The sequence below is a fragment of the Oreochromis niloticus genome, linkage group LG4 (assembly GCF_001858045.2).
Source record: "Oreochromis niloticus isolate F11D_XX linkage group LG4, O_niloticus_UMD_NMBU, whole genome shotgun sequence".
In the NCBI taxonomy this organism is placed as follows: Eukaryota; Metazoa; Chordata; class Actinopteri; order Cichliformes; family Cichlidae; genus Oreochromis; species Oreochromis niloticus.
In genome coordinates this window covers 26,016,891-26,032,403 of record NC_031969.2, presented here as the reverse complement: position 1 = coordinate 26,032,403, position 15,513 = coordinate 26,016,891, and the positions used below count along the sequence as shown (strand labels likewise).

General features: G+C 42.0%; 2 protein-coding genes across 2 annotated transcripts in view; one reads left to right on the top strand and one right to left on the bottom strand.

Annotated features, from left to right (window-relative positions):
* The window catches only part of plekhh3 (pleckstrin homology, MyTH4 and FERM domain containing H3), a 36,475-nt gene extending 29,934 nt beyond the window's left edge, over positions 1 to 6,541 (top strand). The window contains exons 8-13 of the mRNA XM_005468827.4: positions 612 to 819; positions 1,030 to 1,157; positions 1,787 to 1,907; positions 2,364 to 2,852; positions 2,975 to 3,166; positions 4,677 to 6,541. Coding sequence (XP_005468884.1) covers positions 612 to 819; positions 1,030 to 1,157; positions 1,787 to 1,907; positions 2,364 to 2,852; positions 2,975 to 3,166; positions 4,677 to 4,847 — 1,309 coding nt within the window. The 3' untranslated portion in view covers positions 4,848 to 6,541. The remainder of the gene's footprint in view (positions 1 to 611; positions 820 to 1,029; positions 1,158 to 1,786; positions 1,908 to 2,363; positions 2,853 to 2,974; positions 3,167 to 4,676) is intronic.
* A 649-nt stretch (positions 6,542 to 7,190) lies between these two features.
* Positions 7,191 to 14,860, bottom strand: tubg1 (tubulin, gamma 1). The gene is made up of 11 exons (XM_003442046.5): positions 14,397 to 14,860; positions 13,925 to 14,037; positions 13,486 to 13,653; positions 13,279 to 13,347; positions 11,984 to 12,063; positions 11,768 to 11,894; positions 10,014 to 10,100; positions 9,333 to 9,482; positions 9,092 to 9,244; positions 8,824 to 8,985; positions 7,191 to 8,295 (listed from the first exon to the last, which is right to left on the bottom strand). Exons 1-11 carry the CDS (start codon positions 14,443 to 14,445, stop codon positions 8,098 to 8,100), a joined length of 1,356 nt encoding a protein of 451 aa, XP_003442094.1. The 5' UTR covers positions 14,446 to 14,860; the 3' UTR covers positions 7,191 to 8,097.
* Between the last annotated feature and the right edge of the window lie 653 nt (positions 14,861 to 15,513).

Sequence of the window (15,513 nt, the reverse complement as noted above, 5' to 3'; positions counted from 1 at the left end):
CTGTGTTTACAAAGGGCTTAGCTAATCACTCAATCAGGTTGTATTTCACACCTTTCACACTCGCAAACCTCAGCCTCCCGCTAGATTGGTTTGTCTGCTGCTTTTTTTTTTTGTCCCCTCCTTTAAAACAACAGCACACAGACATACACTCACCTTCCACTCCTGGACACTCCATTGGGAGGAAGGAGGGGGTCACTCTGGTTCACAGGAGCGGAAACGCCTTTTCCTGTGTCGTGCACTACCCAAAGTCAAACATGTTTTCTTTGCCATTTTCCTTTTCTTTGAAGGATTGAGGCATGTTGAGTCTTTTAAGTTCCTAACAGCTAAAGTGAGAACATTTGTCATTCTTCGCCTCATTGACTTTCTAGCACTGCCAGCCCAAACAAAATAAAAACTTAGTTGAATCAAAGGGGTGACGCAAAGTCCATAATCACAGCGTAACACCTAACAGATTTTGAGTCGCAGGCATTAGTAAATTCTCTCTTTTATGCGCTTAATATTTTCATCTTTATGACAAATTGCTTTCACAAGTGCATGCACACACACACACACATACAGAGACACACACTCACAGCAGTATCACTTTCTCACACATTTAATCTGTCTTGCAGAATCCAGAGCCAAAGTCCTGAGTCTGAAATGGATAACTATGCGTCATTCATCAGTGAGGCTCTGGAGAAGACAAAGTGTCGGGAGTGCGTGCCATCTTGGGAGGAGATCCAGATGCTGATGAACCGACAGGAGATGCTGTGCACCGTGCACTATCCGGGCCCTGGATCCTGCCAGCTCTACATCAGCTCACACACTACTGCCAATGAGGTTTGGAAGCATTTCCCTGTATTCTACTTGGCAGCACAACCTTTCTGAGCTGGCTTCAGAGTCTTTCAGCTACTCACTAGTTCCAATTCAAAATTTCACAGTGCAATCAAGAGCCTAGTAAAATGCTCCCTCTTCTGCCTTCACCCTTGAAGCCCAATAACTTGTGAGTCCATCTGTCTTTTCAATCCGCTTCTCCTTCCTCCTCACCAGGTGGTTCGAAGGATGCAAGAGAAGCTCGGCCTACAAGAGAGCAAAAATACATTTGCACTATACGAGCAGAATGCACTGTGGGAGCAGCCAGTCACAGGAAGCGCTCTGGTCGCAGACATCCTAACCAGGTTTGAAAAAGTGACTGTCAGTCTTTACCCTGGAAGATAGAACAAACAAAAAAGTCAGTCATAATAAAACCAAGCAGACGTGCTATCAAAACATTGTGGCAAAAAAGCCTATTTGTCACTCTATAGACGAGTATGGACAGAGCAGCAGCACACTGTTTATTTATCTCCCCCCTAGTCCAAGTGCTATGCTGAATGTTATCCAGTGTCCTTGGTATCTGGTGACCTTGTCTGTTCTTGTTGGTCAAACATGACACTATGCTGGGAAACTAGATTTGTCTCTATGTCTGTCAGCAGTGCCAGCCAGGTGTTAGTCAAGGTAAAGATGATGTCATTTAATTGTGCGAGGCAAAAGTCTCAAAACGAAAACAATGAGCCAATTGGGAAAAAGGGCTCTATGCTTTATTTTTTTCTCTTTTCAAACAGGCATGGGTGTGTCTGTCCTCTCGATGTTGAGTGACAGGGTAAACATGAAACTGTCGGGTTACTAAACAACGGTATTACACAGCAGGGAAGCAATAGCTTGTAACATATTAACAGAAGGCTTAAGGTTCTTTGTTTGTCATATGTGTCTTTAGTATATCTTTTTTCTTGACCCAGATTTAACTCTTTCTGGTCCTTCTCTTGTGCAGCTTCTCTACTAAAGAGTCAGAGTCTAAATCCCAGTGGAAACTGTGTTTCAAGCTCTACTGCCTGTTGGATGCAGACAGCATATCAGTGGACAGCATAGAGTATTTATTCCTCTTTGAGCAGGTAATGGAGTGGAACATGAGCCTTCTCTTTTCACTATTTCTTTGTTGTGAGTGACCAGTGATGGTGTTGATGATGGCATCTAATTTATTGTCATGCAGTGATTCATCACTTGTGTTGTTGTTGTTTTTTTTTTTTTGTTGAATCTTTTATGCTTTTAATAAACAATCTGCAATCACAGCCTGTAATTTCCCACTGGCTGTAATTGTAATAAAATGGACTGCATAAAAAACATGACTAAGAGCACTGGCTGGAGTGCAGAGGGGGCAAAAGGCAGCCAGCATTGGCTTCATTATATTTTTTTTCCTGGGGAATTCTATAAAAGAGTTACGGGATGAAATAAAACAAGGTGGGGTAGAAAGGATGGATGAGGGGACTTGAAGCTATTACTGACGACCTTTACCTTCTTTGTGTTTGGTTCTCTTTCTCTCTGTCCTGGTTTTGACCTTTTCGCCGCAGTGCCATGAGATGGTCGTGCGTGGTCAGCTACCAGCCTGTGAAGAGGACCTGCAGGCATTAGCTGCCCTGAGGCTTCAGAGCCTAATGGGTGACTTCAGCACACATGCCCCCTGCCCGCCTCTGGATGAGCTTTTTCCAGGTCATATGCTTGAAACTCGGGTTCTCATGTCACTTTCTGCACCGCAAGATGTGCCTCCTTGTCAGGTAGCTGCTCAGGGCTGTCCTACGACGCAGCGCTTCCACACAGGACTCCTTGCAGGGACTCTGTGGAGCCACACAGCTACAGCGGTGCACAAGCAAAAGGTCGAGCAGGACATGCGTCTGCGGACCCGCCTGAAGGAGGAGGCAGCGGCTGTCATGACGTCCATCTTGGAGCGTTGGAAAGGTTTGGCCGGCTACAGCCGCAGGGACAGTATGGCCGCCTACCTCACAATTGCACGCCAGTGGTCCGGCTTTGGATGCACTCTTTATGAAGTGGACTTTTACATTGTGAGTATTGTGTGCTTATGCTTTAGTTTTAGAATCATTCCTAAACATTTTCTTCCTCCAAGCTCAAGAGCCACTTGGATCCTGCAGTCTCTTGACATTTGCACACTTGTTTTTGTCTGCAGAGTTCAACGGGGAGTTTTTCCCAGAAGTTATGGCTGGGTGTAGCTGCTACATCTGTATCCTTGTATAAGCAGGGAGAATCGGAGGCCCTGGAGTCCTTTCCTTATGGCCAGATCTGTTCTTATGGTGTATCTGACAGCAACACCTTCAAGATCACAGCTGGGGGCCGGGATCTGCTCTTTGAAACCACCAAGGTATAAACAGGGTGCAGAATTGTTTAGTTTAAGGGGGAAAATTCCATTCTTAGTTTAAAATTTGTCATTTGTGTGATCTATTTAGATAGTAAAAGGTTTTATTTTAGCCTTTCTGGATCTGGGTCTGTGAAGAAAGAGTTAGGAAGAATGAAATTAGAGCCACACCTTTGGATGACTTATTGAATCATGAGCTGGGTAGCAGCAAATAAACTTTCAAAGTAAAATATTAAAAAGCATTACAATGTCCTAAACTGAGCTAGCTCTGACTTTACCCTGTAAAACCGACTGTTAGTCCACAGGGTTAGCATCTCTGACAGTATGTGTCACCCAAGTATAATGGCTCACCTCCCAGGATGACACATGCAGGGTGAGGCTGAAGGTGACTGGAAGGAAAATATTAATTGAAGCTGGTTCTGCTCTGACCTTAAACATAATGCGTCTCAGCTGTAGGCAGGATTCAGTTTATGTACAGTGCAGAGCCAAGTGGCCTTATCACTGTGCAGTTTTCTGCAGAGTAAGAGAAAGACGCACAGTGTCTGCCCACGATACCCCCTTCCCTCCGCCTCTTTGACCCACTTTAAAAACCCTCATTAATTTGGTCTAAATAGAGAGCACACAAACTGCCCATATTCCCCAACAGATGGTAACCACCAAAAGTCTCACTTCCTGGCATTTAATAGCATGGGGGTAAGTTTTATTGCAGTGGTTAGATTAAAATATTAGGCAAAACATTTCTCAGAAACATAGATGTGCTTTTTTCTTCTCCCCCCCATCAAGAACAAATCATGCCTTTCATTGGGCCGCTTTGCTTGCATCTTCCCACACACAACACAAAAGCTCTCTGTGATCTCTCTTGAGGCACAAAAGTGACTTTATTTATTTATTGGACACACAGGCAAATTGAAGTACGGTTCAGAAAGACTTCTACTTTATGAACTTAAAGCCTCATATCCTTTTGACATAAAAGTGGAAGGTTTTCAGCCGATGGGCAGAGGGGGCAAAAAAGGAAAGATTTGCAGGGGGTGATTATGATTAGGCCTGGAGTTGAATGTAAGATTAGCTGCTGATTTTAGGGTTATAGTTGAAATTGAAAAGCAGGTTGAAACTCAGGGAGTTGTTTTATGCACAGACTATGTTTAGCCAAGAATCAGCAGGACTAGAGTAAGGGTAATTGTTGCTTCTGGTGGTTTGGTGGTTATGTCCTCTGAGGTCTGTGTAATGGAGAGACACATGAAGAAATGAACTCCTCCATAGTACCCTCCCTTAATTTTTCTGCAACAGCTGCTGAACAGTGTGGTGTATGTCAAAGTGAAGAACTATCCAGACGCAGTTAAGAGATGTGTATGTCCCCTTAAATCTGCCAAACATCACGCTTTACTTCTGGAGGATCTAGTTTTTCTGGCAGCTGAATGACATCATCTTTACCCGCCCTCCTGTGACAGTGCCAGACAGACACTGCGACTGCCACCAATTTGACCTCTCTCTCTCTCTCTCCCTCTCTCCATCACAGCTGACTGAGATCATGCAGCTGATGAATGCTTATTTCAGTGCCATCCATCGCCAACGAGGAAAAGGGGAAGATGCAGACATCACCATAGCAGACAGCACAGAGGTGGGCTTCCGTCACCTCCGATCAGCACCGACACCCACACTCCTAGAGCTGCCCTCGCACCCTGTTTGAGAGGGACCCATACCCGGACACTTACTCCCCAACCCCTCAGCCAACTCCTCCGTGTGGCCCCCTGTGAGGCCCAGTCCCAGGCCCAGTCCTCAAGACACTGTGCCTCCTCCGCTGGGAATGGCACAGCAGCCAAAACAAAGAGAGAGCTGTTTTCATTCCCCATCTTTGAAAATAAACCCTCGCTGAGCTTTCCAGCTGAAGGAGCTGGCCAATGTAGGAGAGAGGGGGGTTCGGGAGAGGATGAGAAGGCAAGGGTTTCTGTTTTGCAAGTGAAGCCAGAAACCCACAGAAACCAATACGGCTGCTGATGAGGTGTCAAACACCCTCCCCCCACCCAGTCCTGTCACGCAATCTACTAGGTTACCCTAAATGGCAGTATCTCCCACTCCTCCCTCACCCCACCCTTCAAGACAATGTGAGTAGTTAGGGAAACACAGCAGCTGAGAGCTGAGACTTAGGGCAACAATAAGCTGTGGTACTCCCCTCATAAAGGTATGGCTTAGAGTAAAGACACTACTTTGTCCTCTTTCTTTCATGAAGAGTGCCATATGTGCGCTGCCTTTTGGAGAAGGCAGCGATCCCTCACGCACTGCTGGCATAGTGCTGAGAATATTCAGTGACACAGACATCTCCCCTGTCTTTGCTGCTCTCCGTCTCTGCCACACACATAGAAACCCGCTCACTCTCACATCCCTTTATGCTGAAATGTTCATCAGAGACATTCAGTTTTCACAAGGTCCCGGCTGAGCTTGCATTACCTAGAACTGTTGATGCAGTGAGCCATGTGAACTTGGAACTGGAAACAGATGTTGAACTCTATAGTTGAGTCATGTCGGCCGCCACTGCTATAAAACCCCTTACCTATGTGCGCTATTTGACCGAGAAATCAGAAAAGCTGTGTCATTTTCTTCATGACACATTCAGGATCCGGATAAACTGTTTCTTTTTTCACAGAAACCAAAGGATTTTGGAGTCCTTTCTACAGTGTCTCTCCCAAATGCTCTGATTCGTCCTTTGTTGTGCTGCTTGTCTTGACTTTAATCCTTGACCTGAAATTTGGTTAACACTTGACTGATTAGGTAATTTTGCTTACGTTGACAAATATCCTAATGCAGCTGTAGTCTGCTGAAAAAATAGGTGCTTTTATGTTATACATATAAATATAAAAATCTCAGCCCCAGTCAGCAATGTGGATCATCAAACAGTGCCCCTACTTTAAAGAAACACTTTTCTAATCAGGCCACAGGTGCTGTCGTAGTATTATTTATGCCAACTTTGCATTTTGTTTTAACTCTCCTTTTATGTCTTAATTTCAGACCCATGCATATATTCATTTGAAGTTTGCTTTAACTGATCAGAGCCATAGATGCTCCCTAAAGCAGCTCTTATGTGTAAACCTCATGTAGCTCCTCCTTTGTGTTCACTGGTTATTCTGAAGCCAAAGTTTCACCAAGTCGTGGGTTTGAGCACGGACCAAAGATGTGCGTATTTTAATAAGCTTTTACAAGAAGAAATTAACCAAATGCGGACAGATTCCCTAATTTATATGCAACTATTTCCACTTGTATTAACATTTTCCTGCTGTACACTTCTTTTTAGTGTAGTATTTACAATGTAGGAATTTAAGACAGTAGATGCTTTGTAAAGATAATAGTCCAGTACTGTCTGCTACACTGCCCCATGCAATATAACCAGCCTAATTTTCATTTTTTTCTCACCATGGAAGGCCTTGACAAGTCATTGCACAGTCTGCCCTGTATCCTGCTCAGAAGCAGGTCTTTGCTTTTTCTACTGCAGCTGCAGGCAGCTCCAAGCTACATGTATGAAAAGGAAAGACGAAAAAGAAAAATCAAACTACACGTTTTTGCTTTGTATTAAGCTTGTTTGTATGTTGCATGGTACCTTTCTATTTGTGTATAGTTAATTGCACTATTGTTTGTTTTGAAACTAACTTGAGAGTGCAATAAAAAAAACTATAAATACTGTATGGAATTAATAAAAAAAATAAATTTTACCATGTTGTCTTTGGTGGTGTTATTCAGCCTCATCTATCCCATTTTATTTTGAGAAATGTACGTATGTGGTGCCCAGACTTGTGAAGCATTAAGACAATTGTCTTCCTGTAGTTTTGAGGTAACTCAGCTGTGCTGTTAGTGCCAATGCTTTTTACTCGTTTATAAGAATAGCTGGTTGAACGAGTAATGCCAACTGTCTTTGTTGCCCTCTGGTTATGCGCCGTTTAATTAGTCGGATGAACAAACATCAGGAGCACAGCTCCATTCCATTCTCATACAACCGACCAGGTGTGTCTTCAGATGACATCTGAGACATTTCAAGTAAGAATTAAAATAATAGAAAATGTTTTTATTCAGTTTAAAACAGGTCCAACAGGCAAGCAAAATGTATCAGTATATTCACTTTTAGACAACACAGGGGAAGCCAGTGAATCAAGAATATTTACAGGCATAGAGATGAAGTGTTTAAATGACATATATCCTTGTACTGTGTTCAACTGCGCAAACTAATTTTCTTTAGAGGACAAATGCTGTTAAAATGTCAATGCTGTTTTTATGGCAGGTATTTCAACACCATTTATGGCTCCAATCCAACTTCAACTTGACATTCTTGTTGGTCATGTACTGTGATAACAAATGAGCACTGTGTATCAGCAGCAGACAGATGGTACAGCGCACCACATTAACCAGCATGCTACTGCTTTCTGTCAGTTCCATCTATATACAAGGACATCTCTCTGCCTACCAAGTGCACAAAAACTAAAGTACTGTACTTTGTATAAAAATAGACCAAAACAAGGCAAAATGTTGATTTAGACTGAGGATAACTGTAAATAACATTGCTGCAAGAGATAAACAATAGAAATACAGAAACGGGTATATACATTTACAGATGTTTTGGAGACACCACCTCTTGATGCTTTGTACAGGATTTTCTATAATTAGTGCCCTTTTATTTCACAGAGCTGTTAAGGTTGAGAACACTTCATATAAACTGGGGGTTCAGAATCTCCAGGATGTGATGCATTTACTTTTTTTGGTTAATAGTCATGAAAGTCTCTAATTTGGAGACACAAACACTATGTTATTACATGTTAAAGCAAGCCAATAAATATAGTTTTTATCCAGAAAAGCGGTTATAGCCAAATAACTCTATTCTGTGATATCTGTATGAAAGAAAACTATTTTTGGAGGGTGTCCAGAAGCGAGAATTAAGTATAAAACACAAAGTCTGTTCACTGTTCTTGCGTGCCCCAGGAAATATAGTCAGGCCTTGTTGCTGCGCTGTACTCGTCTACCAGCTGTTGGACAACTTCCCTCGAGTTGTCCAGCTCATCAAAGTTGTCCTTGAATATGTCCTCTTTGCGGAACTGCTCCAGGAAGGCCTCGCGCTTACGCAGTTTGTCGTACTGCCTGCATGTCCGCTCAAACAACTGCGGGACAGCAAAAAAGAAAAAGTGACATCAATGCTAACATACCAAAGTGAGAAAAGTTTCGGGTTCAGATTTCTTTAAAACAGTCACACTTTCTGTTTTGTTTCTTCACCTTAGTGTTACGGGAAAGAAAAATGAAGTCTATTGCATGACTGAAACTTCTGTGTAACACTGATTTCCCCTTGCTTAAATTTAGGACCTACATTCATGAGAAAACAAAGCACAGCAATATAACCACCAGTAAAGGCTTTCTAAATCACCTTAGATTAAGTAATATAATGAAATGACATGGCTATAGTTTCTTTTAGTTTTACAACTTGTTTTAAACCGGTAAAAAGATTACGTAGTTTTGAGGAAATGTCTTGTTTGGCAGCATAATAATCCATAACCTAATTTTTCCTGGAATTCCCCATGAAATGCTGCTTGGGCAGCTCACTGCATATCCTCAACTATGAACAAGGACAGATTAAGGTCTCCACTACATAGTTACACACTGGAACTGAACATAACTTTCCAATATGCACTTACAGAGGAGATACTTGTGTGGTTGGCCATCATCAGGCCGCTGACTCGGTGAGCTGAGGGCAGGTACGGGGACTTTCTGGACAGAGCCACCTGGATGCTGGCGGGACCCCAGGGAATAAAACTGGCAAGTTTACGTTCCCGGATCCTTTGGAGGCTTTTATGCACCTAGAGTCAGTTCACATATGTTTAAATACACTCCTAACACAAATATGTTGGATCAGTTCAACACCTCAACAGTTCAACACCTCAGACACCAGATGTACAATTGTACCTGTGTTGGGTCGACCTCCCCCTGGATGATGTTGAGGATAGCGATGTAGCAGTGGCTAGGCTGCCTCTCTCTTCCTGTGGACACCATCACATTCTTGGGTTGTAGGAGTCTCCTCATCACGTCCAGCACTGTGGTTTTCCTCACACTAGCAACCTGAGACACAGCAGGGTGATTGATTTCAAACGCAACACCATCGGGATTATTTTCTAATTTCACACGCATCACAAGGGATGCAACTCACCGACTGGTCAGTAGTGAGAGGTGTGTATCCAGTCATAAGGAAGTGGAGACGGGGTGTGGGGATGAGAGATGCAATCAAGCCAATAAGGTCATTGTTCATATAGCCTGGGTAGCGCAGAGTGGTTGTGCTTGCAGACATAATAGTGGAAACCTGCATGTATGAATGTTAAAGCAGACATGTTTTTATTTCTGCACTATATGCTCAATAACTGTGTTTAAAAGACAGATACTTTATTGATAGAACAACTAAAATTATTGATCAGCTCTAGTGAAAACACGAATTTTTCATCTTCCCACAAAATAATAAAAATATATTAAAACACAACAACCACACACCCAAATGTAAATCAAACCCTAAGCTTTTCTTTTCTTTTTTTGCCACTTGGCAATAAAAAAAGTGTAGCTCAAGTCAAGCACTTTAAACTGTTTGGAAAGTGAAGCCAAGTGTGGTTCTTTTCAAGAAATCTGAAATCCATTTTAAAGTTCAACTAACTTGTCAAACTAGTTTGTGCATCTTGTAATTTCTGTATTGGGTGCCACGTCTCGTGCAGTCTGTCTCAACATTTGTCTTTGTTCAAATACAACAAGGAAGACTGCAAACTACACCTATAACTAAGATCTGCTGACTGACAAACAAAAAGAAAGGTGGAGGCTCTAACACAGCGTTATATCACTCACTCACCAGCTGATTGATCTGGGAGAATGAGGGGTTCTGGATATGCAGCCTGTCGGTGGCAATCCGATTTAGAGCGGTGTTATCCAAAACCACCTGACGCACACACACAATTCACATACAAAGGGCAATGATTAGACAAATGAAGAGGAAAAACAAGGGAGAGGGAAAAGCTCTCCAGCAAAACAGCATAGTGAAAGTCAATACACTGCTACAATGTTAAAGAAAGGGTGAGAGGATATCGCAGTAATGATGCAGTAAAGGAACCTCTTAAGAAGCAATACAGTGTGCTGTTGTTAGAGGAGTTGAATATAAAAGACGCACTGTACAGTCTCAACAGGGGGACCAATTCTTGGGCAGATTCTATTAGCTCTCCGGCTAATTTAATCAACATGGGGGCCTTATGCAAGACCCTGGAGGAAGTAGGTATTAAAGGGGAAACACCATTAGACCGTCAGAGCATCTCAGACTAATACAATCACCAATTCAGGACTTAGATTTAATAAGTTCGATATTAAATAGGATTTGCTAGGGCTCAAAGCTGGCACTGCAGTTTGCTTCTTTATTAGCCTGCTAGACAAGTAGTGAAGCAGCCTCAAGAGTAGATCTTCAACAAAGGAAAAGATAAGAGTTAGACAGTCTCTATCTGTCAGTAGCATCATAAAACAAGATTGTGCAATTCAAAATATAAACAAAATGCCATAAAAAGGATCCATCAAAGGCACCGTCAGCAATTAAGCTGTAGTGCTTAAGCTGTAGTGTCGCGTAATTTCACTTTAAAAGACAAATTACAACAGAGTAGTCAAATTGGGGGGAAAATATTTAACAGTTTTTGTATCTGTGATATTAATGTCACACTGAAAAGTTAAAATTAACATAAAACAGACCTTAAAGAAACCTTTTCAGTGAAGTATGGGTTCCTTATAAAAGGAGATTGCTACAGTAGTATACAGACTTTAAGTACTCACTGGCCACTTTATTAGGTATACCATGCTTGTACTTTGTTAGACTCCCTTTGGCCTTCAGAACCACCTTAGTTCTTCATAACACAGATTCAACAAGGTGCTGGACACAATCCTCAGAGATTTTGGTCCACATTGACATGATAGCGTCTCACAACTGCCGCAGGTTTGGCCTGGCCATTCTTCCTCTGACTGCTGACAAGGCATTTTCGGAGAACTGCCACTCACTGGATATTTTCTCTTTCTTTTTTTTGGGACCATTCTCTGTAAACCCTAGACATCGTTGTGTGGGAAAAAACCCAGTAGGTCAGCAGTTTCTGAAATACTCAGATCAGCCCATCTGGAACCAACAACCATGCCGCGTTCAAAATCACCTAAATCACCTTTCTTTCCCATTCTGATTCCCAGTTTGAACTTCATCAAGTCATGTTAACCAAGTCTAGATGCACAACATGCATTGGTTTGTTGCCATCTGATTGGATTTTTAGATGTCTGCATAAACAGGAAACTAAACAGCTGTACCCAATAAAGTGGCCTGTAAGCACATGTTAAGACATCTCATCTCAACATGTTAAATTTTATTTTCCCATTTAAGCTCAGTGGAATAGCTGAACAATTTGGTTCATTTTAACTTTATTTTGCATGGCACGGTTATAGGGTTTCCAAAAATGCTGATTCCTATATCCTTATGCCATCTTGTGAGATTATTTATGTCATGGGTGTGTAATGATGCCAAGAAAGCAATGGGATTAATTAGTATCCTTTCTTTTTTCCTTTTTTTTTTAAAATGCTGCTGCTCACCACGCAGTCTGCATTCTGAGTGAGTCTCTTCAACGTCAGCAGTGAGTTGTATGGCTGAACAACCACATCACTCATCTCATCCTGGTTTGGGAAGACTGAGTAAGTCTGTACCAGCTTCTTTGGGTACCTGTGGGACAGAAATTATATATTATTTGCTCGTACTATACTGCAAGAAAAAGAAATACAAGGGATCAAGTTGAGTATGTGCATGCGGACCTGTCATTGAGCCTCTCCAGGAGATAGGATCCAAGCCCCGAGCCTGTCCCCCCAGCAATCGAGTGACACAGGACAAATCCCTACAAAGACAAAGGATCACTCAATACCTTCAATTTCAAGCTACAGCGTGCGCCACACATGTGCGAACCTTACTGTGAACTCTTCTGAAGCAGAACGTTAAATGTGCCTGTGGGTGTGCAAATGCCTCTTTTCCTCTGCAGTTATATAAATGGGAACGCAGCCCCACCTTACAAATAGGCTCCCTCACCCCCCCAAGACAGCCCAGTAATACCTGCCTTCTTCACTCGCCCGGCTATTATCACCAGACATACTGCACGCCACACCCTGCCAACATACACATGCCCACAGCAGCTCGGCCCACCTTCCTATCCAATGCACACACTAAATAATAATGTGGGGTCATAATGTGAATGAGTTACAGAAATTGCAGACCTTCGAAGGGAAATGTGACTGTTATTTTATGGGAGGCTGGCAGCTGAAGAAAGTTCACCCCAAAAAAAAGGACGCTAAGAATAATAGTGAGGCATGGCTTGGGCTGTGCTGGTTTTAAGATGACAGGCTCTGGCACCATTTTAGCATGCCGTTTCTATCAAGTCATTCATTTCTACATGCATTTTACCACAACAAAAACAAAACACAAGCCTTAAAGACTGAGAGAAATCATGCCTGAGTAAAATCCACCACTCCATAACAGTATTCAGACAACGAATGGGTTTACTCAGTCTAGACTGAGCTTCACCTCCAAAAAGTCACTGAAAAGAGACACAAATCAACCCCAGAGACACCAAAAGTGCCCACATGACCACAAAGAAAGACGAAATGATCGCAAAATGACAACAAAGAGACACTGAGACACCAATTGCTCCACTACAAAGAGACACAAAATGACCACAGAGCGACACAAAATGATGACAGACATTACCAGTTAACCAGATCACAGATCACAAAGAGACAAATGGAGCTGCAGCATGACCACAAAACTACAAACAAACACAAAACAAGCTACAAGGTGTAAGTATATCCATATCAGACAGAAAATCCCTGTAATTTCAACAGGTTCAAAAGTAATCCCCTCACATTAACAACAAATACCTGACACTTTAATGCATGAATAAGGTTTAGGCTACAGTTTCAAGCTAGTCTTAAAAATGTAATATTTCTACACACATCCGTATCAATTTACTCTTAAATCAATTTTTTAAATTCCACACTGCCACAGCCTCAATCGTCCCAGCCCTCTGGGATAGTCGGTATGTGATAAAAGATAAACTTGCCTCTAGACTGTCGCTGCCATCTGCCTCTCGGTCAATAATGTCGAAGATGTCTTCTTGAATTTTTTTTCCCTAGAGGTAGAGAATCCAGAGCAGATTTTAGATGTGTTATTAAAAATTTTATTGAGATTAATGAGGTAAGGGTAAAAAACAAACAAACAAAAAAAAAAACAAAAAGAGAAAAGTAGGTAGGTTATATCAGGTGATCACCTGTGCATAGCCACTAGCCCAATTGTTCCCGGCACCTCCACCATGCTCAGACAGGTAGATGTTTTCTGGGTTGTACAGGTTTGCATATGGGGAGTTAAGGATGGAGTGGATCACGCGGGGCTCCAAGTCGAGGAGAACTGCACGCGGGATGTAATGCTCATCGTCAGCCTTTGGGGTTTTAATCAAAAACAAGCGGTTAGATGAAAACACTGCAGTGTTGAGCTTGTCGTTTCCCTGCAGGAGCTTGGTTCTTACAGTTTACTATACAAGCATGCCACCTAGTCGCAAATAATATGGTTGCACTTCAGCTACATAGAAGCATCATCACATAGAGGACTGGAGACGTTGTACACTCTGCGGTGCAGAAAATGTAGGCCGATTGTAACACATAGCAAGAGAGACTATGTGCCATGAACCAGAATACTTCTGCTCCACTTACCTGATAGAAGAATACATCCTTTCTGTCTGTCCCTTCTGTAGCAAACTCCTCAACAATCCCCTCTGGACTGATGCCATGCTCAGCACACAGCTGCTTCCAGAACTCAAATCCGACTGAGTAACAGGGAGGGGGAACAAGTAAACAAAACATGTTCATTTTGACTACTCAAACTGGTACAACTTTACTCTAAATGCACGGATGCCCGTTACCATAAAATGCATATCATAAAGGCACCTGATGGTAATCACACAATATGCACACAGTAACATTATGTTTATAGACACTATTAGCCAATAGGTAAGCTAGGATACAAGGTCGTTGTTTCTGTTATATTTAAAGTTAGCTCGACTTATTATTAGCAGTTAGCTACTGTCGTTACACAGCAGAATACATGACAATCTGATGACATCTCGCACAGCTAACAATAAAAAAGCTGTAGCGGTTTCAACGCTATCAACGTCTTTGCACGTACTTTGGTTTCCGCACTGTCCGAGCTGAAGCGTTATGATTTCCCGCGGCATGTTCCGTCTTCAGTCGCCCCTTATTTAGCTAGCTCTTGTAGTCTGCCTGCTAGCTAAATAATAGAAGAAAATAGCCACTGCTTTCACACCGCTTCACCTCTGCCCGCTCCTTCCCGCTTGGTCCTGCAGTGACGCTTCAAGCAGACTTCTTCTACTGTAGGTTAGCGAGTCGCAAGGCGACTCTAAACGTGTGCTGCCACCGTTCGTGTCGGAGTGTGTAGTGCTGTAAGGAACCGTAAAATCTGCCTTACATCATCTTTCAACAGCTTTGAATATTTCCCTTATTTTTGAAAATGTATACCAACACACTTCTTCTCCATTCCTCAGTTATTATCCCACTCTCCAAGATTGTGTTAAACAATCTGGTTAAAAAAATTCCACTCTCATAGACATCTCTATACCTCCACACTTATGTAATCTTGGCCAACTGCCTTTCCACTCTTCATCCCCTTCATCCTCTTCATAGGTACTTCCTCCTTACTAATCCTCTGCCCTTCCTGATTCACTAACTGTCCTCCATGTCTCCCCCTCTGTTACTTTCGTTATTCATCAGCTCTTCAAAGTACTCGGCACACTCTTTAGTACAGCTTCCATCTGTAATCACTCTAACCTGCTGCATATCCTTTCATTATTAACATTATGTAATAATAATAATAATAATAATAATAATTATTATTATTATTATTATTATTATTATTATAGATATTATATCATTATAGAATGTGACCAGAAGGGGACAGTGTAGACACGTTTTAAAATGCTCAACTGTAAGCCTACTGTCTATGAGATAAATTACAGTAGCTAAATAAACTTTCGGGTATACAGTTAAATTTAGATTATTTAGACAGGGAAGTAAAGTTCTTTTCATAACAAGCCATTTTCATTAATAGGTCGTAAGTATTGAATTGCACGAGATGATATTTTCAATAGGCTTAAAATCATGATGAATAAAGAGGGAAGAAGTGGGTTGTTGTGGACAGCTTAATCGAAAATGGGTTAGGTTTTTGGTGTGTAAAATTACAGTCGCAATGGCTCTTTAATTTTCAACTTTGCCAACGAAGTGCTTCA